At 41.7% G+C, this 25224-nt stretch overlaps 1 protein-coding gene across 1 annotated transcript in view; it reads left to right on the top strand.

The window, feature by feature from the left end:
* The window catches only part of LOC115194216 (B-cell scaffold protein with ankyrin repeats), a 31546-nt gene extending 6837 nt beyond the window's left edge, over positions 1-24709 (top strand). Inside the window, exons 3-15 of the mRNA XM_029753700.1 lie at positions 1242-1405; positions 1694-1832; positions 3002-3144; positions 5859-5973; positions 8419-8615; positions 15710-15773; positions 16116-16346; positions 18787-18849; positions 19082-19263; positions 19924-19987; positions 21057-21086; positions 21653-21732; positions 22940-24709. Coding sequence (XP_029609560.1) covers positions 1242-1405; positions 1694-1832; positions 3002-3144; positions 5859-5973; positions 8419-8615; positions 15710-15773; positions 16116-16346; positions 18787-18849; positions 19082-19263; positions 19924-19987; positions 21057-21086; positions 21653-21732; positions 22940-22969 — 1502 coding nt within the window. The 3' untranslated portion in view covers positions 22970-24709. The remainder of the gene's footprint in view (positions 1-1241; positions 1406-1693; positions 1833-3001; positions 3145-5858; positions 5974-8418; positions 8616-15709; positions 15774-16115; positions 16347-18786; positions 18850-19081; positions 19264-19923; positions 19988-21056; positions 21087-21652; positions 21733-22939) is intronic.
* The last annotated feature ends 515 nt before the right edge of the window (positions 24710-25224 follow it).

Genomic DNA, 25224 nt, shown 5'->3' with positions numbered 1-25224 from the left:
CGGCAGACAAACATACCTTTTGGACCTCCCGTCCATTTTAGATCACTTAAGCAATGAGGGGAAAAAAACAATATGGATGGCAGCAGATGGTTTTGAATTTCTCAGAAAACTCTTACTGGGTAGCAGAGAGTAGAGAGTGACTCAGGAAATAATTACTGTCAAATTCCTCAGAATATGTAGTGTTCTCATGGAAACCGAGGTCAAACTGAACCCAAGCTACTGTCTAACATAGGCAGCACTTAACTAAAGTCAGGGACATTGTGTTCCTACACTTTCTGTCCACATCTGATGCCCCGGGGCACCTACCTAATTCTTGTTTTGTTTTTGGGAAACAGGATTTTGAGGGGGAAAATAGCTAACTTCCTGAAATTCTACACATTTGCCATGGTGCAAAGAGAAAAATGTGCAGATTTATAGCTAATCTCATGCTGGACTATCAAAATAAAGTGTGACCTACATATTTTGCCATGAGGCTGAGAGAGTAATGTACTGATTTAAAGTTAGGGGGGGCTAGAGGTCAGACCTCCCATTCTTTGCTACTTTACTAACTTGAGTGTTGACTTGACCTACAGGTATATGCTATCTGTGATTTGACAATGCCCAGTTGTATGGAAATTGCTGTGCGGACGTAGCTTGTGCAGCAAGTCCACTAATTTGTTTCTGAGGCAATTGCTTGAAAAATCATCAAATTCAATAGATATACATCTGAAGTCGGAAGTTTACAAACAACTTAGCCAAATACATTTAAACTCAGTTTTTCACAATTCCTGACATTTAGTCCTTGCAAAAATTCCCTGTCTTAGGTCAGTGAGGATCACCACTTTATTTTAAGAATGTGAAATGTGAGAATAATAGTTGACAGAATGATTTATTTCAGCTTTTACTTCTATCATCACATTCCCAGTGGGTCAGAAGTTTACATACACTCAATTGGGGCAGCAGGCAGCCTAGTGGTTAGAGCGTTGGACTAGTAACCGAAAGGTTGCAAGATCAAATCCCTGAGCTGACAAGGTACAAATCTGTTGATCTGCCCCTGAACAAGGCAGTTAACCCACTGAAAATAAGAATTTGTTCCTAACTGACTTGCCTAGTTAAATAAAGGTTTAAAAAAAAAAAAAAATTGCTCTGGAAAAGACTGTCTGCTAAATGGCCTAAATGTAAGGCCATCTGGCACCAAATACAATGGTAGGGGAAACACTAAGTATTTAATGTTGGCTTGACTGTCGGTGGACCTTCCACAGGGCACCAGGCTGCAGCAGGGAATCTGAGTGCTGTTCCTGGGAAGTTGACAGGACCGGATCTAAAGCTGGAGTTAAACCTAAAGTTGGAGAGCAGGCAGTCTACTGGAGCCTCCAGTACCAAGCCCAACAATATGCTGCTGGTCCCCTCCAGAGTTCCCTGTGGGGTGAGGCACTAACATGTCAGGAAGCAACATCAAAGCAGTCAGTGACTTATTCAGCCAGTCGTACATAAAATGTACTGTAACAAGATGTATGCAAACAATATAGATCCAAAATGCAGTCGCGTTACTTTTACATTTCAAATTGGTTTGGGGTTTTTGGTTGTTTTACATGTATTTTTTATATATTTGTTTTACATTTAATAGAGCTGCTTTTTAGATGGTCAGAATGTCAACCAATGTACTTTTTCTATTGTTACAGTACGTTTATGTTTTGTGTTCTCCCTCCTGTAGATGCCAGGCGAGGTGTTCATTCTATTAAAAGATACGGTGGCCAGTAAAGATGCTGAGGTTGAGTTCAGTAGGAGTAAACAGAGGGTGAGAGTGAAACCTGTCCACTGGAACAAACACACCCTCTGTGTGAACGCAGCAGGTATGTGAACATTCAATGGCATTGTTGCTTATTGTAGAGAGTCATTCCACCTCCAAAAAGCACAAGAAATAGGATTTCGACCCCCACCGTTTCAATGTTATGTTCTCTAATGGTCTTTAATGGTAAATGTCCCAAACACACACTGTATAGGGTTTTGCGATGGTATTGGTTTGAGTTTAATAGTACATTTCACCAATCGCACTTCATGTAAAGATGTTTTTCTAAGAACTTTATTGAAAAACATATGTCTGCCATGCAATGGTTTATAATTCTATTATTTTATTAGGGTTGTCACAACATTTTAGTCACTGGCCCATTTCCCAATCAAAGTTTTGGACTTGTAGGAATTTCACCATACGGATAGCCCTCAGAGAGCTGCCATTTGTTACATTAAATTGACCACAGAATGTATTTTAATCATGAGCAAAAGCTCTTGGTTTTCTACCCAAAGTTGTAAAGAAAAGAAAATGTGATCCATTTAATAAACACGAGACCAGCAACATTGATAAAAGGGTGTGGTGGCTGGAACAGCCACATCTAGTTGGCAAAACCTGGTACTTAAACACTCATCTATGGTAAATAATGCAAGCAACTTCAACGGCTAATTTCTCTGAATGGGGGGAAAAACATCACCAGATTCACAGGAAATACATTACAAAGGATGAAGAAGCAATACTCCAAGCCACAGCTCCATACTACTTGTCAGACATAGAGAACCAACGATACTGTGTACTGGTTGTTGGGGTGGGATTGGTTTGGGTGATCCGTGGGTGGCTTTTGACAATTTTGGGGGATTCCTCATGTCTTACTCAATGGTAGGAAGAAGTTTGGTCCAAATCGGATGTTGAGTACTATTTATGTTGAATAATATCTGAATCTCAGAAATTAAAAGGGCCAATTTGGGTGCAATCAATTAGCTTAATTACAAGGAGAGCAAATAAAATGTCAACAAAATAATGTCCCAGGAATGCTAATCTTATCTGTCTCCAGCAACAAATAATTTCAGAACACTGAGAGGGTAGATGTCATGGGTGCTGAAATGACATGGAATGACCCTAGAGCGACTTGATGACTTGGTCAAAGAGCACACAACAAAACACCATGGTTTCTAAGATGATGATGCCCAATGCTTACGAGACAAGTTTATATAATTTGTCTTCCTGTTGCAGACTTCCAAGCAGGAAGTGTGGGCGTAACACTGTACTGTAGTGGGGTGGCAATGGGGAAGGCCCAACTGCAGTACTACAACAACATGGAGGAGATGGCTCGCCTTCTGACCAGGGTGGCAAACCCTGTGGACTTCATGTGCCAGGTACAGTTGAAGTCGAAAGTTTACATACACCTTAGCCAAATACATTTAAACTCGGTTTTCACAATTCCTGACATTTAATCCGAGTAAAAATTCCCTGTCTTAGCTCAGTTAGGATCACCACTTTATTTTAAGGATGTGAAATGTCAGAATAATAGTAGAGAGAATGATTTATTTCAGCTTTTATTTCTTTCATCACGTTCCCAGTGGGTCAGACGTTTACATACACTCATTTATTATTTGGTAACATTGCCTTTAAGTTGTTTAACTTGGGTCAAACGTTTCGGGTAGCCTAACACAAGCTTCCCACAATAAGTTGGGTGAATTTTGGCCCATTCCTCCTGACAGAGCTGGTGTAACTGAGTCAGGTTTGTAGGCCTCCTTGCTCGCACATACTTTTTCAGTTCTGCCCACACATTTTCTATAGGATTGAGGTCAGGGCTTTGTGATGGCCATTCCAATACCATGACTTTGTTGTCCTTAAGCCATTTTGCCACAACATTGGAAGTATGCTTGGGGTCATTGTCCACTTGGAAGACCCATTGCGACCAAGCTTTAACTTCCTGACTGATGTCTTGAGATGTTGCTTTAATATATCCACAGAATTTTCCTCCCTCACGATGCCATATATTTTGTGAAGTGCACCAGTCCCTCCTGCAGCAAAGCACCCCCAACAACATGATGCTGCCACCCGCTTCACGGTTGGGATGGTGTTCTTCTGCTTGCAAGCGTCCCCCTTTTTCCTCCAAACATAACAATGGTTATTATGGTCAAACAGTTCTATTTTTGTTTCATCAGACCAGAGGACATTTCTACAAAAAGTACGATCTTTGTCCCCATGTGCAGTTGCAAACCGTAGTCTGGCCTTTTTATGGCGGTTTTGGAGCAGTGGCTTCTTCCTTGCTGAGCGGCCTTTCAGGTTATGCTGATATAGGACTCGTTTTACTGTGGATATAGATACTTTTGTACCTGTTTCCTCCAGCATCTTCACAAGGTCCTTTGCTGTTGTTCTGGGATTGATTTGCACTTTTCTCACCAAAGTACGTTCATGTCAAGGAGACAGAATGCGTCTCCTTCCTGAGCGGTATGACAGCTGTGTGGTCCCATGGTGTTTATACTTGCGTACTATTGTTTGAACAGATGAACGTGGTACCTTCAGGCATTTGGAAATTGCTTCCAAGGATGAACCAGACTTGTGGTTTTGGCTGATTTATTTAGATTTTCCCATGATGTCAAGCAAAGAGGCACTGAGTTTGAAGGTAGGCCTTGAAATACATTTACAGGTACACCTCCAATTGACTCAAATGATGTCAATTAGCCTATCAGAAGCTTTTAAAGCCATGACATCATTTTCTGTAATTTTCCAAGCTGTTTAAAGGCACAGTCAACTTAGTGTATGTAAACTTCTGACCCACTGGAATTGTGATACAGTGAATTATAAGTGAAATAATCTGTCTGTAAACAATTGTTGGAAAAATTACTTGTGTCATGCACAAAGTAGATGTCCTAACCATCTATAGTTTGTTCACACGAAATTTGTGGAGTGGTTGAAAAACAAGTTTTAATGACTCCAGCCTAAGTGTATGTAAACTTCCGACTTCAACTGTACCTGAATTTTTCCAATAGAAACTCAAATTTCCAACTGTTGGACTAATGATTACAATGTAGGTCAGCTAGATGCAGAAAGCGTGTGCAAGGAGGTATCGAATGTGTCAATGTCTGTCACCTTGATTTCTCAAAATTATCTCCACCTGTGCACCTATGTTGTAAACTTTCATTCATGATTGGTAAAAGGGAAAATTTGAGTATAATGTAATAGCCTAAACCTATCGATGTTACATTGAGCTGGGTGAATGGAATATGAAAGACAGTCATCCAATATGCCTTAATAGAAATAAGGCCGTGCTCATGGAAAAATGTATCATCCTCCCTCATCTTAAACGGCACCGACCGACACTGATTTTGAAGCCCATGCGTACACCAATTCAATGCTTTTAAATGTGTCGGGATGAGTACAAATAACTAAAATGTAAATGTACAGGAGAGCACACTATACAACTCAAATTATTTCTCAATTTATGACTGAACCGTTTCATTGGAGGATTTGGAGAAAGGGTTTAGAGAGGAACATAAAGCATGCAAGGTAAACAACATGCATTCATTTAAACCCATTTGAGAGACTAATTAATGGAATGAATCAGCATATTCCTGCTGACGTTGATGTTGTTTACTTCCTCTCTTTGAAAGCCAGCTGACTGCAACTCAGTTTAAAAAGCCAATTGATTATGCACATGAACACTTACGTTGATTAGACCTAATTTGCTGAAGTTTCAACCCTTTGAATCAGTCCTGTTCAAGCTGCCAAAATTGGGTTTTCTTTTTTGAGAAAAAATGAATGAATTAAAAAGTTTATAAAAAAAATCTTATGATCAGGAAGGCATCAAAATTAGACACTTCAAAACAGAAAACACTGACTATACCAAGCATTAGGAACACATTCCTAATATTAATTCACATGTCTAGCACTTGACATAGCTGAAGTGACTTGACTATGACAGTGTGCTAGCGTTACAAAATTTTGGAAACTTTCCCAAAATTCCTCATGAATTTAGTTGGGAAGATTCCCAGAATCAAGAGGCATTAGCAGAAAAACTTTTTGGTGAAAGTGACCAGAATTTTGCAACCCTTTGCTCATGCATCCTGTCCTGTGATCTCAGTCTCTTCAGGTGTCCTCGGTAGAGAAGCTGGACCAAAAGCTGTCCTCCATGCTGTTGGAAGCCATGCCCTCCACAGGCTTCCAGGGACTGCAGGGAGATGACCCACCCGAAGGGGGTAAGTGTTCTGTTGTCTGTACCCCCTCGACAATCCAGTCAATTGAATGATCTGCTGACATTCATATTTTATGTTATATGATATTTAAATATAAATATATGAGTAAATACATCTATAATACGTCTATGTATTTCCCATTTTGAATCTGACAACCAAATGTTGTAGTTGAACTGTATTTTGTAAGTAATCCTGAATCCTAACTTGACATCTGTGCAGTAACTTTGTGATAAATACTGTTGTGTAGGCTGTTGACCAGGCTCTATCTGAACTACAGTCTGCCTTAATTGTATTACAGAAAAACTTAATTGACCTGAAATTAGTATTGAATGCAGGTAAAACGAAGTATATGTTCTCTAGAGCATTGGTTCCCAAACTTTTATAGTCCAGTACCCCTTCAAACATTCAACCTCCAGCTGCGTAACCCCTCTAGCACCAGGGTCAGCGTACTCTCAAATGTTGTTTTTTGCCATCATTGTAAGCCTTCCACACACACACTATACGATACATTTATTAAACATAAGAATGAGTGTGAGTTTTTGTCACAACCTGGCTTGTGGGAAGTGACAAAGACCTCTTATCGGACCAGGGCACAAATAATAATAATCAATCATTTTGCTATTTCTTTAACCATCTTACATATAAAACCTTATTTGTTCATCGAAAATTGTGAATAACTCACCACAGGTTAATGAGAAGGGTGTGCTTGAAAGGATGCTCATAACTCTGCAATGTTGGGTTGTATTGGAGAGAGTCTTAAATCATTTCCACACACAGTCTGTGCCTGTATTTAGTTTTCATACTAGCCAAGAATCCACTCTCACATACTGTGACTACCGTTCAATAGTTTGAGGTCACTTAGAAATGTCCTTGTTTTTGAAAGAAAAGCAATAAAAAATTTCAATTTTTAAAATAACATCAAATTGATCAGAAATACAGTGTAGACATTGTTAATGTTGTAAATGACTATTGTAGCTGGAAACGGCTAATTATTTTATGGAATATCTACATAGGCATACAGAGGCTTGTTATCAACAACCATCACTTCTGTGTTCCAATGGCACGATGTGTTAGCTAATCCAAGTTTATCATTTTAAAAGGCTAATTGATCATTTAAAGCACAGCTGAAAACTGTTATGATTAAAGAAGCAATAAAACTGGCATCAGCATTTGTGGGTTCGATTACAGGCTCAAAATGGCCAGAAACAAATAACTTTCTTCTGAAACTCGTCAGTCTATTCTTGTTCTGAGAAATTAAGGCTATTCCATGCGAGAAATCTCTTACAACGCTGTGTACTACTCCCTTCACAGAACAGTGCAAACTGGCTCTAACCAGAATAGAAAGAGGAGTGGGAGGCCCCGGTGCACAACTGAGCAAGAGGACAAGTACATTAGAGTGTCTAGTTTGAGAAACAGATCCCTCACAAGTCCTCAATTGGCAGCTTCATTAAATAGTACCCGCAAAACACCAGTCTCAACGTCAACAGTGAAGAGGCGACTCCGGGATCCTGGCCTTCTAGGCAGAGAGGCAAAGAAAAAGCCATATCTCAGACTGGCCAATAAAAAGAAAAGATTAAGATGGGCACAAGAACACAGACACTGGACAGTGGTACTCTGCCTAGAAGGCCAGCATCCCGGAGTTGCCTCTTCACTGTTGATGTTGAGACTGGTGTTTTGCGGGTACTATTTAATGTATTTAATATATATGAATGCAGCTGTCACTTCATTAATGCCAATAGATGCAGTTTATCATAGTGCACTGAACTTTATTATGGGTGACAATTTTAGCACTCATCACTGCATTCTCTACCAGAAAGCTGGTTGGCCCTCTTTAGTAAGGATGTTAGTTACAGTGGGACTTTTTGTAATAGGGCTTTGGTCTCTACTGAGTTAGGTAAATCAGCTTTGTTCCACAATAAGGTGCAAGAAAACAATCTTCAACATGTTCTTACATTTGATGTCCTGGTGCCACTATGGTAATTATTTTACAGCCTTCCCTGTAGCTCAGTTGGTAGAGCATGGTGTTTGCAACACCAGGGTTGTGGGTTCGATTCCCACGGGGGGCCAGCACAGAAAAAAATAAGATAAAATGTATGAAATGTATGCATTCACTACTGTAAGTCGCTCTGGATAAGAGCGTCTGCTAAATGACGTAAATGTAAATGTAATTGAGGACCTGATTAATGTGTTTGTTTTTTATTACTGTTTTTTTCTTTCTGCTTGCATTTTGTATTTTTTTTATGTGTGTATTTTCTGTAATTTACGTAATTCAGGGCTCATCTGTAAAAGAGACATTGATCTCAGTATGACTCCCTGATAAAATAATGGTTAAATAAAACTTGAATATGCATACACATCTCAAACTAGAATATCTATCTGACTACATTTTAGGATGGTTTCTGTCTGCACCTAACCCTAACCCACTTAAACATCTCCTACCATAACCAGAGATGCTCCCAGAGGACGTGCCGTCACTTCTCCACTTTGCAGCCCAGAACGGGTTTAAAGACGTCTCCGGTGTGTTGCTACAGTGTCCTGGGGCGAAAAGAGCTCTGTGCACAACTAACCGCCACGGTCAGACGCCCGCTGAGATCGCCCGACATAATGGCCACGATGAGCTCCATGTAGTGCTGCAGCAGACCCTGGTAAGTACATGCCTCGGGTCTGAGTAGGAGTGCTGATCTAGGATCAGGTTCCCCGCCTGTCCATGTAACCTTTATTTGTTGCTCTCTAAAAGGCAAAACATACTCTGAGAAGCTTTGTGAATACGGGCTCAGCTTTCCTAAAACATGCGGTTGGAACATGTTTGTACTGTAATGTGTGGTTATTGTCCTGCACGGGCAGCCTAGTACAGTGGGAACCCTGCACTCCCATTACAAGGATTCATAACATTCTCATTCTCTCAAATTACAAAATGATTTAATGATGTATGATTTATTATTATATATTATTACACCTGGGCAACAGTCTAGTATTGAAGAAAAAATACATTATTGCTAAAATAACTCATAAGACTAAAATTAGTATAGTAATAATTGATTAACCTGAAGGTATGAATTATTTTAAGAATCAATTGGAGTTCCTTACCAGAATAACAAGACAACACAACTACTTGATTTAATTACAGTCAAGGTATTTACAAAACATAATGAGAATGATCATGGAAAGGTGGGAAATGGAATGAAAGATGAGAAGAGAAGACCTGAATATAAAGGATGTTTTTACTCCGTCTGTGAGAAAAGCCTGCTGCCTCTGTTGTTCAGGCCGCATGGAAAGAGCGAAGGGGAAGATGGTTGTCTCTTTCCTTGTCGCTCCTTTTCTCTCCTCTGAGTTGGGTGGTTCCTTGGGCTGCTCCTGTGGGTTGTGTCCCTTGTTGCTCTGTTTGTTGGCTCTTTCCTTGAGTTGCAGAGACTGTGCCCTGATTGTCTTCTCCTTATGTCCTTGAAGAAGGTTAGCTTAAGTGTACCGTTCAGGCTACACTAACTCTTTGAGTCTTAAGTCTTCACTGAGACCATTTAGGGTATGGTCTCTTCAGTGCCAATTCCTGTACTGAATAGGTACTTTCCCCTAAAAGGTACTTTCTTTCCTGGGTATTATTCCCTAAAAGTTACTTTCCCTAAGTTCTGTGTTACCAGTTCTTGCAATTAAAGGTAAAGGCCCCTTTGGTAGGCCTGCAAAAATGGAGGTTATTTGCCCTCCTTGAGGAGCTGCTGAGCCCAGAGCAGGGCAGAAAGGTCCAGGAAAGAAGAGAGTGAGGGAAAGACCTTTATCACCCAGAGAGAGGGTCCTTGGAGAAGTCAATTTAAGCTATAATAGTCCAGCATTATAGACAGTCCAGTATTATGTTCAACATTGCTTAACATATGACATTAAAACGACATCGCTACAATGATTTATTCACTTTGAAAGTAGCTAATGGCTCTGTGTCAGCAGCCCAAGCGTTGGGTTTCTCTTCCTAGTGACAGCCATTTTCATAACAGAAAAAACATCAAATTCTTCTCTGAGATGGCTATTCGTCAAAGCTACTGCAACTGGAAGAGCTGCTGAAAGCCTGCATGTCAAGAAGGTGAACAACAAAGACAGCAGTGTACTCAAGAATGCACTTAACCAGGGGAGACATTCCATAAAAAATAAACATGGCAGTAGAGGTGGAAGGAGGCTGGTGGAAGCCTTAGGAGTACTGGGTCACCTCATCCTCCAGGGCAGCCACTATCTCCATCCCTTCATCCCCCAACCACGCCACCTTTAACCGTTTTTCCCCTGGCGGGTAATGGAAAAGCATGCTCATTTGCGTCCTTCTGCTCCCCCTTATCCTCCCTCTCTCCTCTTTTCTAATCTGTCATTCCTGTGCCTTCTATAAGTTTTCTGGTCGCAACACCCCGGTGGAGGATTACAAGGCCTGTGTTTGTTCATGAAGTCACAATGGCGTGTCGGGGAGAGAGTAGTGTGGGTCGTCGGCATACATTAGAACAATTATGCGATGCCTAATGCAGAAACCTCTTGCGTAGTGGCATGTTTTTTTTTCTCATAATATGGTGAGAGCCTCACCCGGCTCAACCCCCATCTCCATGCGATATGAAAGGAGAGGGGGGTGCGCCGTTTACTCACTAATGACAAGCAATCCAAATGTAATCGGTAGGCTATGCGTCTGTACATCTGTATGTCCATTAGCTAAACCCAGAGGAGCTTGCCTTTTTATGATGCGTGCTCTCCACAATGGAAATCACATTAGCCAGTGAAGACAGCAAATTATTTAGAATATACTGTACTGGAGTAAGCACTCCAATGGTGCAACATCTTAAACAATAAAGAGATGCAGCATTTTCAGGAGAGCCTATCCTCAAAAGGTCTATTGGGTTCTACAGTATTTATACACCAATTCCATGACTGATATTGAACAAATTAAAATATTCATTCACTCTCAAATTGTCAGCACGTTGCAGAATAATGAATTCCTTACCAGTAATACCAACAAGCAAGAGGCAAACAGAAAAACAGAAATGAGATGTAGAGATGGGCCTGTGTTTACAGGCTCGTGAGAAGCAGACCCAACCTAGGCTCAACTGTATCCACATCAACTGTGCCTGCCCGGGATATATCTTTCTTTTTTTTAAACCAAGAGTATAACAATAATAGTTAAATGTACACCGTTATAGTAGGAGTTGATTGAAACGGTAAATTGCCACCCTCTCCTGAACTGAAACGGTACTAGAAAACAGCCTTGCCTTATGCTTACCCTAGCCTTATCCTTGTCTACCACAACTAGTTTAGTAAAGACCGGATTCCTTTCAGGAGCGTAGCTGCTGTCTCCAAACAGAGCAGCGGATTCCCCAATGGGAGACTTAGACATTACAACAGCTGAGGAATGTGTATTATCCTCTGGCAATGCTGCTAATTGCGAGAGATTGCAGATGGAGCCAAGGCTGATCGCCCTGATCGGATTGCTCCAGCTCATTGAAAAACTCACTGTCTCTGATGTGTTTTGGGAAAACTGACGGTGGGACGGAGGAAGAGGAGGGCATGGGTGTCCCACAGAGGTCACTCCCTTGGGAATACACATAAATCCGTAAGCAGCTGGCGGCCATGTTTTTTGCCGAATCGTTACGCACCGGCAATAACAGATGTTTCCTTGGTCTTTTTCCACAGAATAAATTCAAATGAACTGAAATCCACTCATAAATGCCAGTATAATCCATGAGGTAACCTACAGGGGTGTTTAAAAAGCTGTCAAACCATCATGTTCCCCCCTGACGAATTCTACAACCGGGCCCTAGTAAATAGTCAATCATAGTATACAATACATTGAGTATACAAAACATTAAGAACATCTGCTCTTTTCATGACAGACTGACAAGGTGAATCAAGGTGAAAGCTATGATCCCTTATTGATGCCACTTGTTAAATCAACTTCAATCAGTGTAGATGAAGGGGAGGAGACAGGTTAAAGAAGGATTTTTAAGCCTTGAGACAATTGAGACAATTGAGACATGGATTGTGTATATGTGCCATTGAGTGTGAATAGGCAATACAGGGTATGGGGTATGGTAGTAGATGCCAGGCACACCGGTTTCTGTCAAGAATTGCAACGCTGCTGGGTTTTTCACGCTCAACAGTTTCCCATGTATATGAAGAATGGTCCACCTCCCAAAGGGCATCCAGCCAACTTGACACAACTGTGGGAAGCATTGGCATCAACATGGGCCAGCATCCCTAGGGAACGCTTTCGACACCTTGTAGAGTCCATGCCTTGATGAATTGAGGCTGGTCTGAGGGCAAAAGTTATGTAAGAGATAATCAACAAGGGGCTATGCGTTCTACGGAAAATAATGAACAATGTGGAAGGTGACCTTCCACTGAGTTACAATATTTTCTGGAGTTGATTATCCCATTTTAACATGGCTATAAATTGCTGCTAGAAATGTGTTCAACATCCACTGAAGTACAGTAGCTAGCAAGTTAACAAGATACAGTAGTTGCCTTGGTAACCAAACGGAACAGACTTGCTAATGTAGTTGACCAAACCATCAGTCCTAGCTTGCTGTTATGAAAATCAAATTCAACAATGCTAATGTTTTCAATTAGACTTTTGCTTTCAAAAGCAGCTCAAACAAAGAACTTGTCAGAATTGAATTCTACTGTGCTGATATACCGTGAGTTATAGGGAAATAATGCAAGCTCTAGAATGCCCTTTAAGCCAAAGCATTTCTACCTGCAAAATTAACACATTTCTAGCTGCAAATACGCAAAATTATAGCCATGGTATAAAAGGGTTAATCAACTCGGGCTCTATGTATTCTCTGGAAAATAATACAACTCCGTGGAAGGTTCCACTCCTCTAGCATGTCGTGGAACACACCTTCCACGCCCAAAGTTTGTTTCCATAGAATGCATAGCCCCCTCGTTGATTATCTCTTACATACAGTTGTTTTGAGTAATACATCATTTGATTCAAATTCAATTCTATGGGTTAATCTTGGTTGCTGTGGTAACCTCTTTGACGTACTGTAGAATGAAACATTTCAGGTAATTTATGTAAAAAGGTCTGTGTATTTCAGCTGACCAAGGGCTGTTATTGGGTGGACCAAGCTCAGTTAGCATAGCGGTTTTATTACCCCTAGCCATGTGTCAGCCCCTCCCTCTGCCAATGAATCAAGCTATGATGTATTAGTGCTTTGGGGGGACAAGAGGCTGTCTGTCAATACAGTCAAGACGAATGGCCTCTCTACCCCTGAATACGGCCGTAACACTCACAGGGTCTACATAACGATCACTGTTGATATGGGACTGCCGGTCTCCAAGGCACCACACTTCTCCAGCGGTAATGAGCTGTGAACTGTCGGTTAGGGAGATGAGAAACAAACATTACCACAGAGATTGTTAGTAGCTCCAACTGTAACGACTTTCTAATTGTAATATTATAATATAATCACTGTTTAATGCTATCCTTTTGGGGCCTTCCTTCCTAAATGAAACAATGTATTTATACCTAAGTGTTTATAGTTGCACAGCATGCTAGGTTATTTTATTTCTGAGATGAAATTGCCCAAGTGTAACTGAGGTGGTTCCGGTAACCACGCTTATGTGATGAGCAAACGTATTTAACTCCGCGGGCTAACACAGAATCGTGGCGTGCAGGAGACCTGGGTGTGAAACCCAGTTGGTTACACATGTACAAGAAAGGGGCTACTTTAGGAGGCCAATATGGCCCAGGCCTACTGCACATAGAGATTTTGTTCTCCAGTCAATGTGTTTGTCTTTCGAGTTTTAATGTCACATGCACACGTACAGTGAAATGTCTTTTCTTGCAAACTCAAAACCCAACAATGCAATAATCAATAACAATGTAATACTAGGTGGGGGAAAAAAAACACGTCTTAGTGGTAGGCTACAGTGAGAGGCATTTAGCTGGCTTAATGGAGCTTTAAAACGATTAATTAAAGCTGTGCATCCACAATTGTTAGTTATTTGGCCCATGCACTCCTATTATACGTTCATGTGGAGTCAATGACGTTCTATAAAGACGAGAGAGGAATGACACACTGATTGTATTGACTTGTCCTACAGAGCAAGCGGTAATGATTTTTTTCTTCTTCTTTTAAACGCACATCCTCCAGGGACTCCACTGATGTGTACCATGTTGACGGTCAAAATGCAGTAGAAGTCTTGTGTTTCCCCTTCATTGGGTCTGTGTTGTTTTTTGTTATGCCAACTTGATTTGCATAAGCGAACGGTCAGACTGCAGGATTTGTACAAGATTTGCATAGCATTTGAATGAAACGGTCACCCTGTCTTCGTTAGGGACTGACTGGGGTTCTTTCAGCTTTTGTTCAACAGGCAACGTGTCCAGTGCTGCTAAAACATGACCTATTAAAGTTAATATTATTATACATGATGTGTATAGCCAGGACAGTGAAGGACATTTTCTACATCTGATACAAAGTACTCAGTGTTCGAGTGAAGTTTCACTAGTCAGCAAGCAATGATGGCATGATATCAAACAGCTGGCTCAGGCACTTAATCCAAAAATACATATCGAAATAAGATAATAATTCCTCAGTACTAGAGTCTTCAAGTGGAAACATGTTTCGCTACTGTCCAACATCAAAGCATCATTTTTTTTTTATTCTCTGTAGATTGTCCATGTTTAATGAGCTTGTTTTGTCAACTATCTGTTGAGCTTCCTGTTATTCTTGAATTAATATATTCATAACAGAAAATACATAATATGCAATATCAAGAAGTGTAATATTGCAATGGAGTGGCTGTGTTGCTTAGGAACAGCACATGGAAAATGCATAGAGCTGAGTGCACCATTTTTTTGTTGTTATTGTTTTCCATGTTAATCATAAAAATGTCCAATTCTGTGTCGGTACTAGTATGATTCAGAACATTCCCACAACACGAGTCTCTGGTCTTCGAGAGCTACTATAACGGTTGTGCCGATTTGACTTCCACCCCAACACAAACACACCTGTTGAAAAGATGAACCAATCATGGTCCTCAGGTTTGACATTGACCGTTTGAATCAGGTGTGTTACAGTAGGTCTTTGGAAGATGGTGCATTGATCTCAGGTCAAACAAGAAAGACCGAATCAGCAAACTCTTTCCCTGTCGTAGTTGTTATCTAGTCCCACTCTTTTCCCTGTTCGAAGTTAAGAAAATGAAACGATAACTCGCGAGCTGGGAAAATAAGCATCTCGTCTGAAGTGCGTTCCGTCAACAGCACCTCTACTGGTTACCACAGTCAAAACAGTCAGCCCCTATCAAACGATGAGCCTTGAATCGCCACTAAATGATATGTTTGAATGGATAGGGGTAGATTGTCTGTGATTGCTTGATTAGTCTCATTTCCCCTCTGGCACTGAGTATGTTATTGGGCAGAGGGCCACAAACAACAGCCTGGTATTCCTAGCACTGTTTACTGTATTGAATCCTCTAGGGGATGTTTGTTTTGGGTCTCTCATCGAACCAGCATAGCATTTCATGATGTATCAGGACACACAGAGTAACAGAGGGGAAACGCATATTGTACTCCGCGCTACTGTCAACATAGGCAGTAGAGTAGAATCTGGAGGCGCTTACAGAAGAACGGGAGTGACATTTGACTATTTTAAATCTTGTTTTTCCATAACAAGGCGTCTTTACACAAGGAGTTCCATGACATTGAAACCTGTGTTGTATTAATGTAATGCATTGCTGGCAGAGTGTAGTAATCGGTCTCTATGGTCTGTCGTTACAGAATATGTTCACCATGGGCAAGGACAGTGATGACAACAGTATCTATGAGATGATGTGCACAGCAGGTGAGTGGAGGAACGATGGTGAACAATACCACATTGGATTGTTTGACCAGCTCAATGTGTGGCATGCCATCATTGTTTTCATATTGTCCGTTCAATAGATTGTCATCCTAGCAGGGGGTCGGTGACCGTCCATAATGCGGTTTCTGATTTAGTATGACATTACGGTTGCCACACTGGAAAGCGGGAATCCACAGCTACATTCAGTGGATGTCATTTGATGAAAATGGGATGCACCATACTGGGTGGTTTGTACTTGACCCTGACTCATGCAGCTATTGCTTCTCTAGCAGTAGTATTCAACCCCCATATTATGTATGAATATCGTTTATAAATATTTTACAGGGAATCCCAGTGCTCCAGACACTCAGAGAGAGGAACAGGGAGAGGGTGATGAGGTGGGGGAGGATGAGGATGAGGAGGACCTGTACGCCCCACTAGGTATAAATGATGAAGAGTATGACACCATCTTGACCTCCAGCAGCGCCGTCGTTATTGCTAACAGACCACCGGCGCCCACACCCCGGCCCGAAACCGACCCCGTCAAAGAGGACAGCACCCCCTTTATCGCTCAAGGTAGGACTAGACCAATGGACACTGGGTTGTGTTCAATAGGCACGAAACAGGAGAAAACTGATTGAGGTGGAGAAGATCCGACATGATCTTGCCCAATGAAGAATGGCCATTGTCTTTTTCCGTTTCAAAACTTTGAACTACATGGTGCCCTACTGAACTTGACCTTGGGTTGCTGGTATGCTTATTCTGTGACTAGCGAGTATTGCGCATGAGCGATAGAAGATCTCAGCTAGTGCAATGCAACACGTTATTTTTGTAAACTTCAAGGGAAGTTGGTTGCTAGTTCCAGACAATTGGGTCTGATATGCACTAAATATTTCAAAGAAGTCTGGAGATTTCCTCAACCAAGAGGGGAATATGTAGCAGATGTGGAACTAGCATGTGAAGGCAGCTAAGACAAAGACAGAACTGACTGTTACAAATACACAGATTCGCTGGCATGGGATTCTTAAATGTTCAATTTGAGCTGTGTAAATAATACAAGAGGATGAAGCTACTGATCTTAAGGGTTTATAAATCATTGATGTGTTCTTGATTTCTTTCTTTCTTGTCTGCCAAAAAATACATTGCTTTTCTTTCCAGTTCCCTTTATCCTCTTTGAACTGTGGACTGGATCCTAAACTCTCTGTGCTTTGTGGGAAAGGTGATAACTTGGTTGGGATTGGACAGGAGGAAACGTTATGTCTTGATCATTAGTCTTTGTTGTGCACTGTAAGGGAGTCAGGCTGTGGCTGGTCCTCCAATCACCTATAAGGGTTATCTTTCCTACTTGAAGACTCTTGAAAACATGTGATTCCATAAGCAACACTAACCGCCAATCTGCAGTAGAACAGACCCAAAAGTATTTATCTTGTTAACGAATGTGATGTTATTGTGTGAACCACCACTTCTCCCCGATCTTTCAGCCCTACCCATAGAACCTGAAGCCTAGCAAAAGCAGATTACACTACATCACAAACGCCTCAATAACAGAAGCCCAACTACTGGGCCTGGGCCGCCATCTGCAACCAATCTGGGCCAGTCTCGGGCCAAGCCAGCAGCATCGCTCATTACACGTGTTTTCCATCGTTCATGTCCCCCGACATGAGACAACATAGGATGGGAGAGAACGCATAGGGGGATCAAGAGATTTCCACACATTAATACAGTGGAGTCTTTCAACCATGCACTGATGATATTGCCTCCCTCCACTAGTGAATGCATCACAGTGACTTAAAGACATGTTCCGGTACTTTGGCGACTAAGGAAGCATTTGTTTAAACCTCCGGCTTTGGGCTGGATGTGTCACTGTGTAGTTCATACATGCATAATCTATGAGCAGAATTACTGCCTTACCTCAATTAGCCACAAAATCTCTAGTTTGAAAGTATATTTTCTTCTTGAAGCTGTGCCGTGCCGTTTTCCTTACATTTTCTCCCACGTGGGCCAGCCCCCTAGCAATTTTTTAGTTCTAGCTTCAGCCCCTCGCATTGAGTGAAAGAGACAGACGACGTGGTGCACATATGTGATATAGTATGCAATTTTCGGGGACCACTTTTGGCACGCGAGTGCTACTTTCAGAACTACTGTATACAAAAAAGTAGACCAAATTACCAGAGAGTCTCTTTAAAGAAAGTCCTGACTTAAAGAAACTGGAGGAGGGTTAGGACTTTGCCTATTGCTTCAGTGCACTGCACAGCTAGAAATAATGGACAGAAGTTGAGATTTTTACCTGCCGTTCTGACTGGTAAGACTATCGTAGTCCATATGTGGAGGAAGGATAATTAGTGTACGAGGGAGTGTCTGTATTTAAAATGGCAACCTATTTTCGGAAGAAGTGCACAATATAGGAAATAGGGTACCATTTCAGTTGCAACCTATGAGTGTGTTAGTGGGTACAGGACATGTGGGTATGTTTGTGTGTACAAGTGGATGCGCATATCTTCAGGAAGGAAATTAAGCTTTGAAATCTGAGATGACTGGGCCAGAACCCTAAAGAGGCTCCATTACCCATCACCCCTGTCAACACCATAAGTGCAGAGAAGTGACTCCCTCAGCGAAATAAAGCAACATATCATTCTAAGTACTTACTTGCCAATCGATAACATTGAGTGTATCTTTCAGTCTGATTCAATTCAGCTTCATGCATCTGTATGTCTTTTACCAAACCTTAGAAGAAGGCTATTTTATCTCAAATAAAATGTACATACTAGTACGTATTTTACTCTGTCATTCACTTTAGAGTAAATATTATAACGTATCACTTTTTATGCAGTTGTGCAGCCTATTTGTGTACGCTGACTAGTCTACCTCTGTGCTATTTGTTTGTAAATGGCGCCATCTTGTGGAATGGGGTGAAATAGTAGACTCGTTTAAGGTAGTGGAGAAAAACACAGCGTTAGTATTTGTAGTGTCAGTTCATCACGTCTGTATTGTCTCTGATGGCAGTGTGTGTTTGCAGTGTTCCAGAAGAAGATGTCACAGAGCGATACTGAAACACTGTATTCTCTACCCACTAAGCAAGGTAAGGCCAGGCAACAGTCAAAAAAGTATATTTCTGCAGGTCTGCATTGACGGTTGAATAGGTCAGTGATGCTAAGTATATGGAGCAATGTTAGTGCCATTCAAATGATAGAATTATCATTCCATAAGTATAGTCCATTGATAAGTTCTTTCAAACTGGAAAAGGATTTGTTACTGTACATCTGGCGGAAAGGGATTGATTTAAGTCTCCCTGCCATTCTGTTATTCTGTAGCACGCGGGCGAGACAGCATCTCCTCCACGTACGACACATTTGTGCCCAACCAGCCGCCTGGGCTGGAGCAGCTGATTGAGCTGCAGGAGAAGGTGAAGAGAGGCTCGCTCAGTATGGACGAGGCCCTGGAGAGGTTCAGTGACTGGCAGAGGGTCCAGAAGGGAATGGACGCCATTCAACAGGTAATAATGTGGGGAAATGAGTCTGCTGTTTCAAGACCCTGCTCACTAGGCGTAGTGCCATCAACCTTAAAGGTGGACTCAATAATAGGACATCGTTATAGACAGTGCGACGAAGTCATACACAGTGGGCCAACTTCCCGCTTACAGACGTCAACAACAGGAGAATACAAGACTGCAACTATTGGCTCTTTCCAAAGTGGGCATGCCTTAGCCTGAAAGTCAGTCTGTTTGTGCTATAACATATCAAGCTAGCATGCACAAATTGTTAACTGTGAACATGACAGGTGACACAGGCTTTGAACACTACTCATTAATGAGTATATGGCATGTGTTATGTTGTGCATTATAAACCGGGTAGTTTGAGTACTGGATGCTTATTGGCTGAGACAGCATTTCAGCCGTGTGTATATCAGACAATATACCACGGTAAAACTACTTGTTTACGGTTCTATTTATGTTGGTAACCAGTTTATAATAGCAATAAGGCACCTTGGGTTTGCGGTATATGGCCAGTATACCACGGCTAAGGGCTGTTCTTATGCACGACACGAAGTGGAGTGCCTAGATACAGCCCTTAGCCATGGTATATTGGCCATATACCACAAACCCCTGAGGTGTCTTATTGCTTAACTATGTGTCTAATGGATTGTAACTCCACAGGAGAAACTACGCCAGCTGAGGGCGAGTATCATCAACAACAGAGAGGACGATGAAAGTGTCTATGGTAACCGTTTTCTACACTGAGTATACAAAACATTAAGAACACCTGCTCTTTCCATGACAGACTGACCAGGTGAATACTGTAGAAGCTATGATCCCTTATTGATGTCACTTGTTAAATCCACTTTAATCAGTGTAGATGAAGGGGAGGAGGCAGGTTAAAGAAAGATTCTTAAGCCTTGAGACAACTGAGACATGGATTATGTGTGTCTGTCATTCTGACGGGGAACGGGCAAGACAACGATTTAAGTGCCTTTTAAACGGGGTAATGGTAGTAGGTGCCAGGCACACCGGTTTGTGTCAAGAACTGGATTTTTCACACTCAACAGTTTCCCGTGTGTCTCAAGAATGATTCGCCACCCAAAGGACATCCAGCCACAACTGGGAAGCATTGGAGTCAACATGTGGCAGCATCCCTGTGCAACAGTTTTGAGACCTTGTAAGGTCCATACCCCAACGAATTGAGGCTGTTCTTTGGGAAAAGGAGAGGGGGGGGGGGTTAACGCATAATTAGGAAGGTGTTCCTAATGTTTGGTATATTCAGTGTAGAAATAATTCTGACTGTAACGTTCCAAACGGATTTCCTTTTTTGATGAGAAGAGCAGAGATTGCCAAAGCAATCCCCACTTGGGGGATAGATGCTGTACGGGATCATTACCTTGACTTCTAGCAATGAGCGTACAGCTTACATAAGCCGTTGGAACAACATATATCAAGGGATCTGACATCATTTTGACACAAACCGTTGCTTAGGTAAGCTAGTTAACCGTTTGTGGCCTGAGTTACAATGTTATGCAAGAGCTATGAAGGCCACCTGCGTTAGAGATGTCTCTGCATGTCCTTACACTTCTAATTGAAGTCCCATTGGGTACACATCAAATGACGCCACCCTATGTAATAGAAAGAGTTTGTAGTTGTAATTCCCACAGCTCATATTGATGATGGTGTTTCGTCTCCAAATGAGAATGTTGGCAGAGTGGATTTTTACATCTCTTGACATTGCAGAAAGAGAGTAGTGAGCCACATGCAGTACAGTAACACAGGCATAACAACCCTTTCTCTTCTCTCTCCAGATAAAATCAACATCATCCATCACACACCCAGTAAGTCCTTGAAAATCCTTCGTATTCAGAGAGCGCGTGAGACTGGTGTCTTCTGTTTTGTCTTTTCATTCCCTGCCTCAGTTTCTCCAGTAGTGAAATGTTTGTCCCAAAGGAACAGTTGGCTAGATAAACCCTTCTGAACAGTTTGCTCAGAAGAGTGTAAAGTCCCCAAGGCTGGGGCTTTGATGTTCTAGGTTCCATATTGCTTGAGATCTATTTCTTCGCTGTAGTTGCTTTGGTCTGTCTAAGTTATACCACCACTAGTAAGTAGTTCAGTCTTAAAAGCTAATTTATAACATCTGGTTTATAATTGCATTCTGATGCCCTCCATGTACTGTGATCACGGTGAGTGCAAATATAAACTGATCAGCTTGTGAGAAGGCTGGGTAATGTTCAGTGGGGACAAAATGGGAGAAAACATGAAACTGAGTGAAACAGGGATGCACTTCACCATACTACCATAATTTGTTTTCTACATTTCGCCCTACTGAACACGACCCTGGTGTTTTGAAAGTCTGACAGTGGACTTAATATGATGTCCCTGTTGACTTCTTCCTCTTGGTTAGATGTGACTGTGAATGAATGTCGCAGGGGAAGCCAGCCGGTGGAGACTGACTTTTACAGCAAACCACTTAAAGGACAACATGTAAGTATATCATGTGTTTGTATAGGCTCTGGTCAAAAGTAGTCCACTATGTAGGAAATAGGAAGTCATTTGGGAGTCCACACAGTCCATGTGTTAAATCCAACATGTCCGATCCCAGGCTGTGTCACAGCCGTCCGTGACCTGGAGTCCCATAGCGCGGCTCAGAATTGGCCCAGCGTCGTCCGGGTTAGGGGAGGGTTTGACCGGAGGGATTCCCTTGGCTCATCGCACTCTAGCGACTCCTTGTGGCGAGCCGGGCGTCTGCACGCTGACTTCAGTCGTCAGTTGAACTGTTTTTCCTCCGACAGATTGGTGCGGCTGGCTTCCGGGTTAAGCGAGCAGGTGTTAAGAAGCAGCGCGGCCTCATGAGCCCATTGGGAGTTGCAGCGATGAGACAAGGTCGTAACTACCAATTGGATATCACGAAATTGGGGAGAAAAAGAGGGTGAAATTACAAAGAAATATATAAAAAATAAATACAATTTAAACATGTCATAATGAAATTTGATTATATATTTTGAGTTCTTGTTGATAGAAATATGGTTAGCCATGGCTTTCATCTTTAAAAAATTACTGATTTAACTATCAACAAGAACAAAAACAGCTTTAGTAATTAATATGCTTACTTACCTTCATCGTTTGTCTGCTTTCCAGAAGAAATTTGACTGAAAAGCAAATGTACAACACTTGGACCTCAGAAATATGGTTAGCCATGGCTTTCAACTTAAAAAAATGGCTGATTTAACTAAGGTCCAAGTGTTGTACATTTGCTTTTCAGTCAAATTTCTTCTGGAAAGCAGACAAACGGTGAGCATATTAATTACTAAAGCTGTTGCAGTATGTCACCTTTATTTAACTAGGCAAGTCAGTTAAGAACAAATTCTTATTTACAATGATGGCCTATTCCGGCCAAAAACAGTTCAACTGACAACTGAAGTCAGCGTGCAGACGCCCGGCTCGCCACAAGGAGTCGCTAGAGTGCGATGAGCCAAGGGAATCCCTCCGGTCAAACCCTCCCCTAACCCGGACGACGCTGGGCCAATTGTGCGCAGCCCTATGGGACTCCCAATCACGGCCGGATGTGATACAGCCTAGATTCGAACCAGGGACTGTAGTGATGCCTAGTAGTAGTAGTAAAATCTCAAAATAATGACTTCATTAATTTATTAATATGATTTTATATTAACAATTTTCCATACTCTTATAGGTGCCATCAAACAAGAAACAAGACATTTAAATTATTTGTCTTGATCTCACCCATTCTGAAGAACCAAGCTCTTATTGATTGAAATGAATATGTCTATGTCCTGCATCCCTATAAGATATCAATACATGGTAAATGTAACGTGATAAAGATGGCCGTATACGTTATACGACTATGTTCATTAAGTCATTTATTTTTATTAAATCATTTTATTTCACAACGTCATGCAATTGTATCTGGGGTGTATAACTCATACAGTCTGTGTGGTTATACTGTAGGGGTCATTTCCTCATTCTGTCTGTGTTACATACATACTACATTAACACAACTCACCTACATAATATACAGTACTATACAGTTTGCTCAGGATTTGTACCTGATTAATCGAATCTTCTCGTTCGATGGTTGGGATCAGTCGAATGGGTTGTGCTAGGTCTGCCTGGGCATAATAGTTCATTAGAAGTCCTACTCTGCTCTCTAGTGGACAAGGAAAAACCCTACACCTTAAGACAGTTTGACCTCAACTCCTGAGGCATTTCTAAGAGATATTCTTCAAGGTTCTGTGTATCATTCGTATGGCAGTACATATCACAAAGTGACCCTATATGCTCATGTGATCTGGTTCCTCTACTCTCATATTCTTGTGCAGGTTGAACACAAATAGATTAAATGCAGAAATAGGCAACAGTAACGATCACATAAAACATGTCGTCATTCATTTGGAGTAGGGTGAAGTTGCCCCAAGATGCTGATCTTGGGTCAGTTTTCCATTTCTCCAAATAATGGTTAAGGGGAAACGTCATCCATCCATACAAGGGGATACACCGCCTCTGTTCAGCTGCTTGCAGTACAGAAATCTGCCCTCAGAGGGCAGCATCACAAAGCAGTGATTGTACAGGTTTATCACTGGTCCAAGACTACGATTGAATATAATTCATGTTAGTTGTAGATGTTTGGGGCGGGTAATCTGATAAACCTCGGAGCCATATAAGATTTTCAGGATTTTATTATTGTAGGTGATGGTGACTATTGACAGAAGACCAACGTTGTCGTACCAAGGCACTGGTTCATTATCACCGCCGCACAATACAGCAGCCGGAATGGGTCTAACAAAAAATGTCTTTGTAGAGAATTTTACTAACACAGGGCAAAACACAAACCTCAGGCTTGGGCTGAATTTATCAGGGAACAATGTGTAACGTTCAGATAGAAATGTAATATATAGAACAAACATGTCCCCCTGACATGTAGAATAAGGAATCACGTATGTTCCATTCATTGCATTTCTATTACAACGTTCCACAACGGTTGTCTGCTGAATTAGATTCCCTTGTCTAGAAACTCTGGCATCAGTCAGAGCTGTTTGCCAACCAAGCAGCTGGGTACACGCTGGGTGCCATTCTCCTGATCAACCATGCTCTTTGTGAATAATATGTATTAAAGCCCATCATTCCTTCTTGGTCCTGCCAGTTAGCCCTTTGGAGATAATCCGGCTCAGGCTGCAGGACCCCGTGGAATCGGAGGCATATGTTTGTCTGTCACCTGCTGAGCATAGTTCATTCGGTCTTCCCTGTCAGGGCATGGTGGTGGAGATGGCCATGGTTCATCATGCATAAATGTTTCATGCTGCACAGCTAGAAAAGAGGAAACTTCTTCCTGTGTAAAGAGGAAGCTTCTTCCAGGAGCAGGTTAGCTTGTGTTCTGTCAATGTCTTTCATTTTGTTTGTGTGACAGTGTTTTGATCTCTAATAATAAAAATGTTGTAACATCTCATTTTTACCCGTAACTTTAGCCTGAATAGGGTGAGACTTTTAGCGCACACACTTTCCTGTGACTGTTACTCCCCCCTGGGTTGTTTCTCTGGGCCATGGCAGGATTAAAGCTGAGGATTGAGCACAGCTGCAACCCTGATAAAAATCTTGCAATTTCACAGTCAGTGGCATTCTTTCATCCCCTAATCCACACAACACATACGGCATACATGAACCCCTTACCAGGAAGAGAACAAGCTGTTCTGAGCAGCATCTCCGGTTCGGGGTGACGCCTTTGATTTGGGATGGAGCCGTGGAGTAACCCCCACCCACCGTAAATTGAAGAGACTTAAGTCAGGAGGTGTGCTGTTTATTTGGGCGTCCTGAAATAGTAGGTGTCCGGCCCCAGATGTGTACAACTGAAGAGTCGTGTGTCTATGTCGCTGTCCGGACCAGGTGTAGACTACTGTAAGTAGGTTGGATGTGAATCATATTGGGTTTCATGACAGCTGCAGAGACTTATCTGGGTTTAGAATA

This window comes from Salmo trutta, chromosome 5 (assembly GCF_901001165.1).
Source record: "Salmo trutta chromosome 5, fSalTru1.1, whole genome shotgun sequence".
Classification (NCBI taxonomy): Eukaryota; Metazoa; Chordata; class Actinopteri; order Salmoniformes; family Salmonidae; genus Salmo; species Salmo trutta.
The sequence above is the reverse complement of the archived record's forward strand: the minus strand, read 5'-3'. Positions and strand labels throughout refer to the sequence as shown.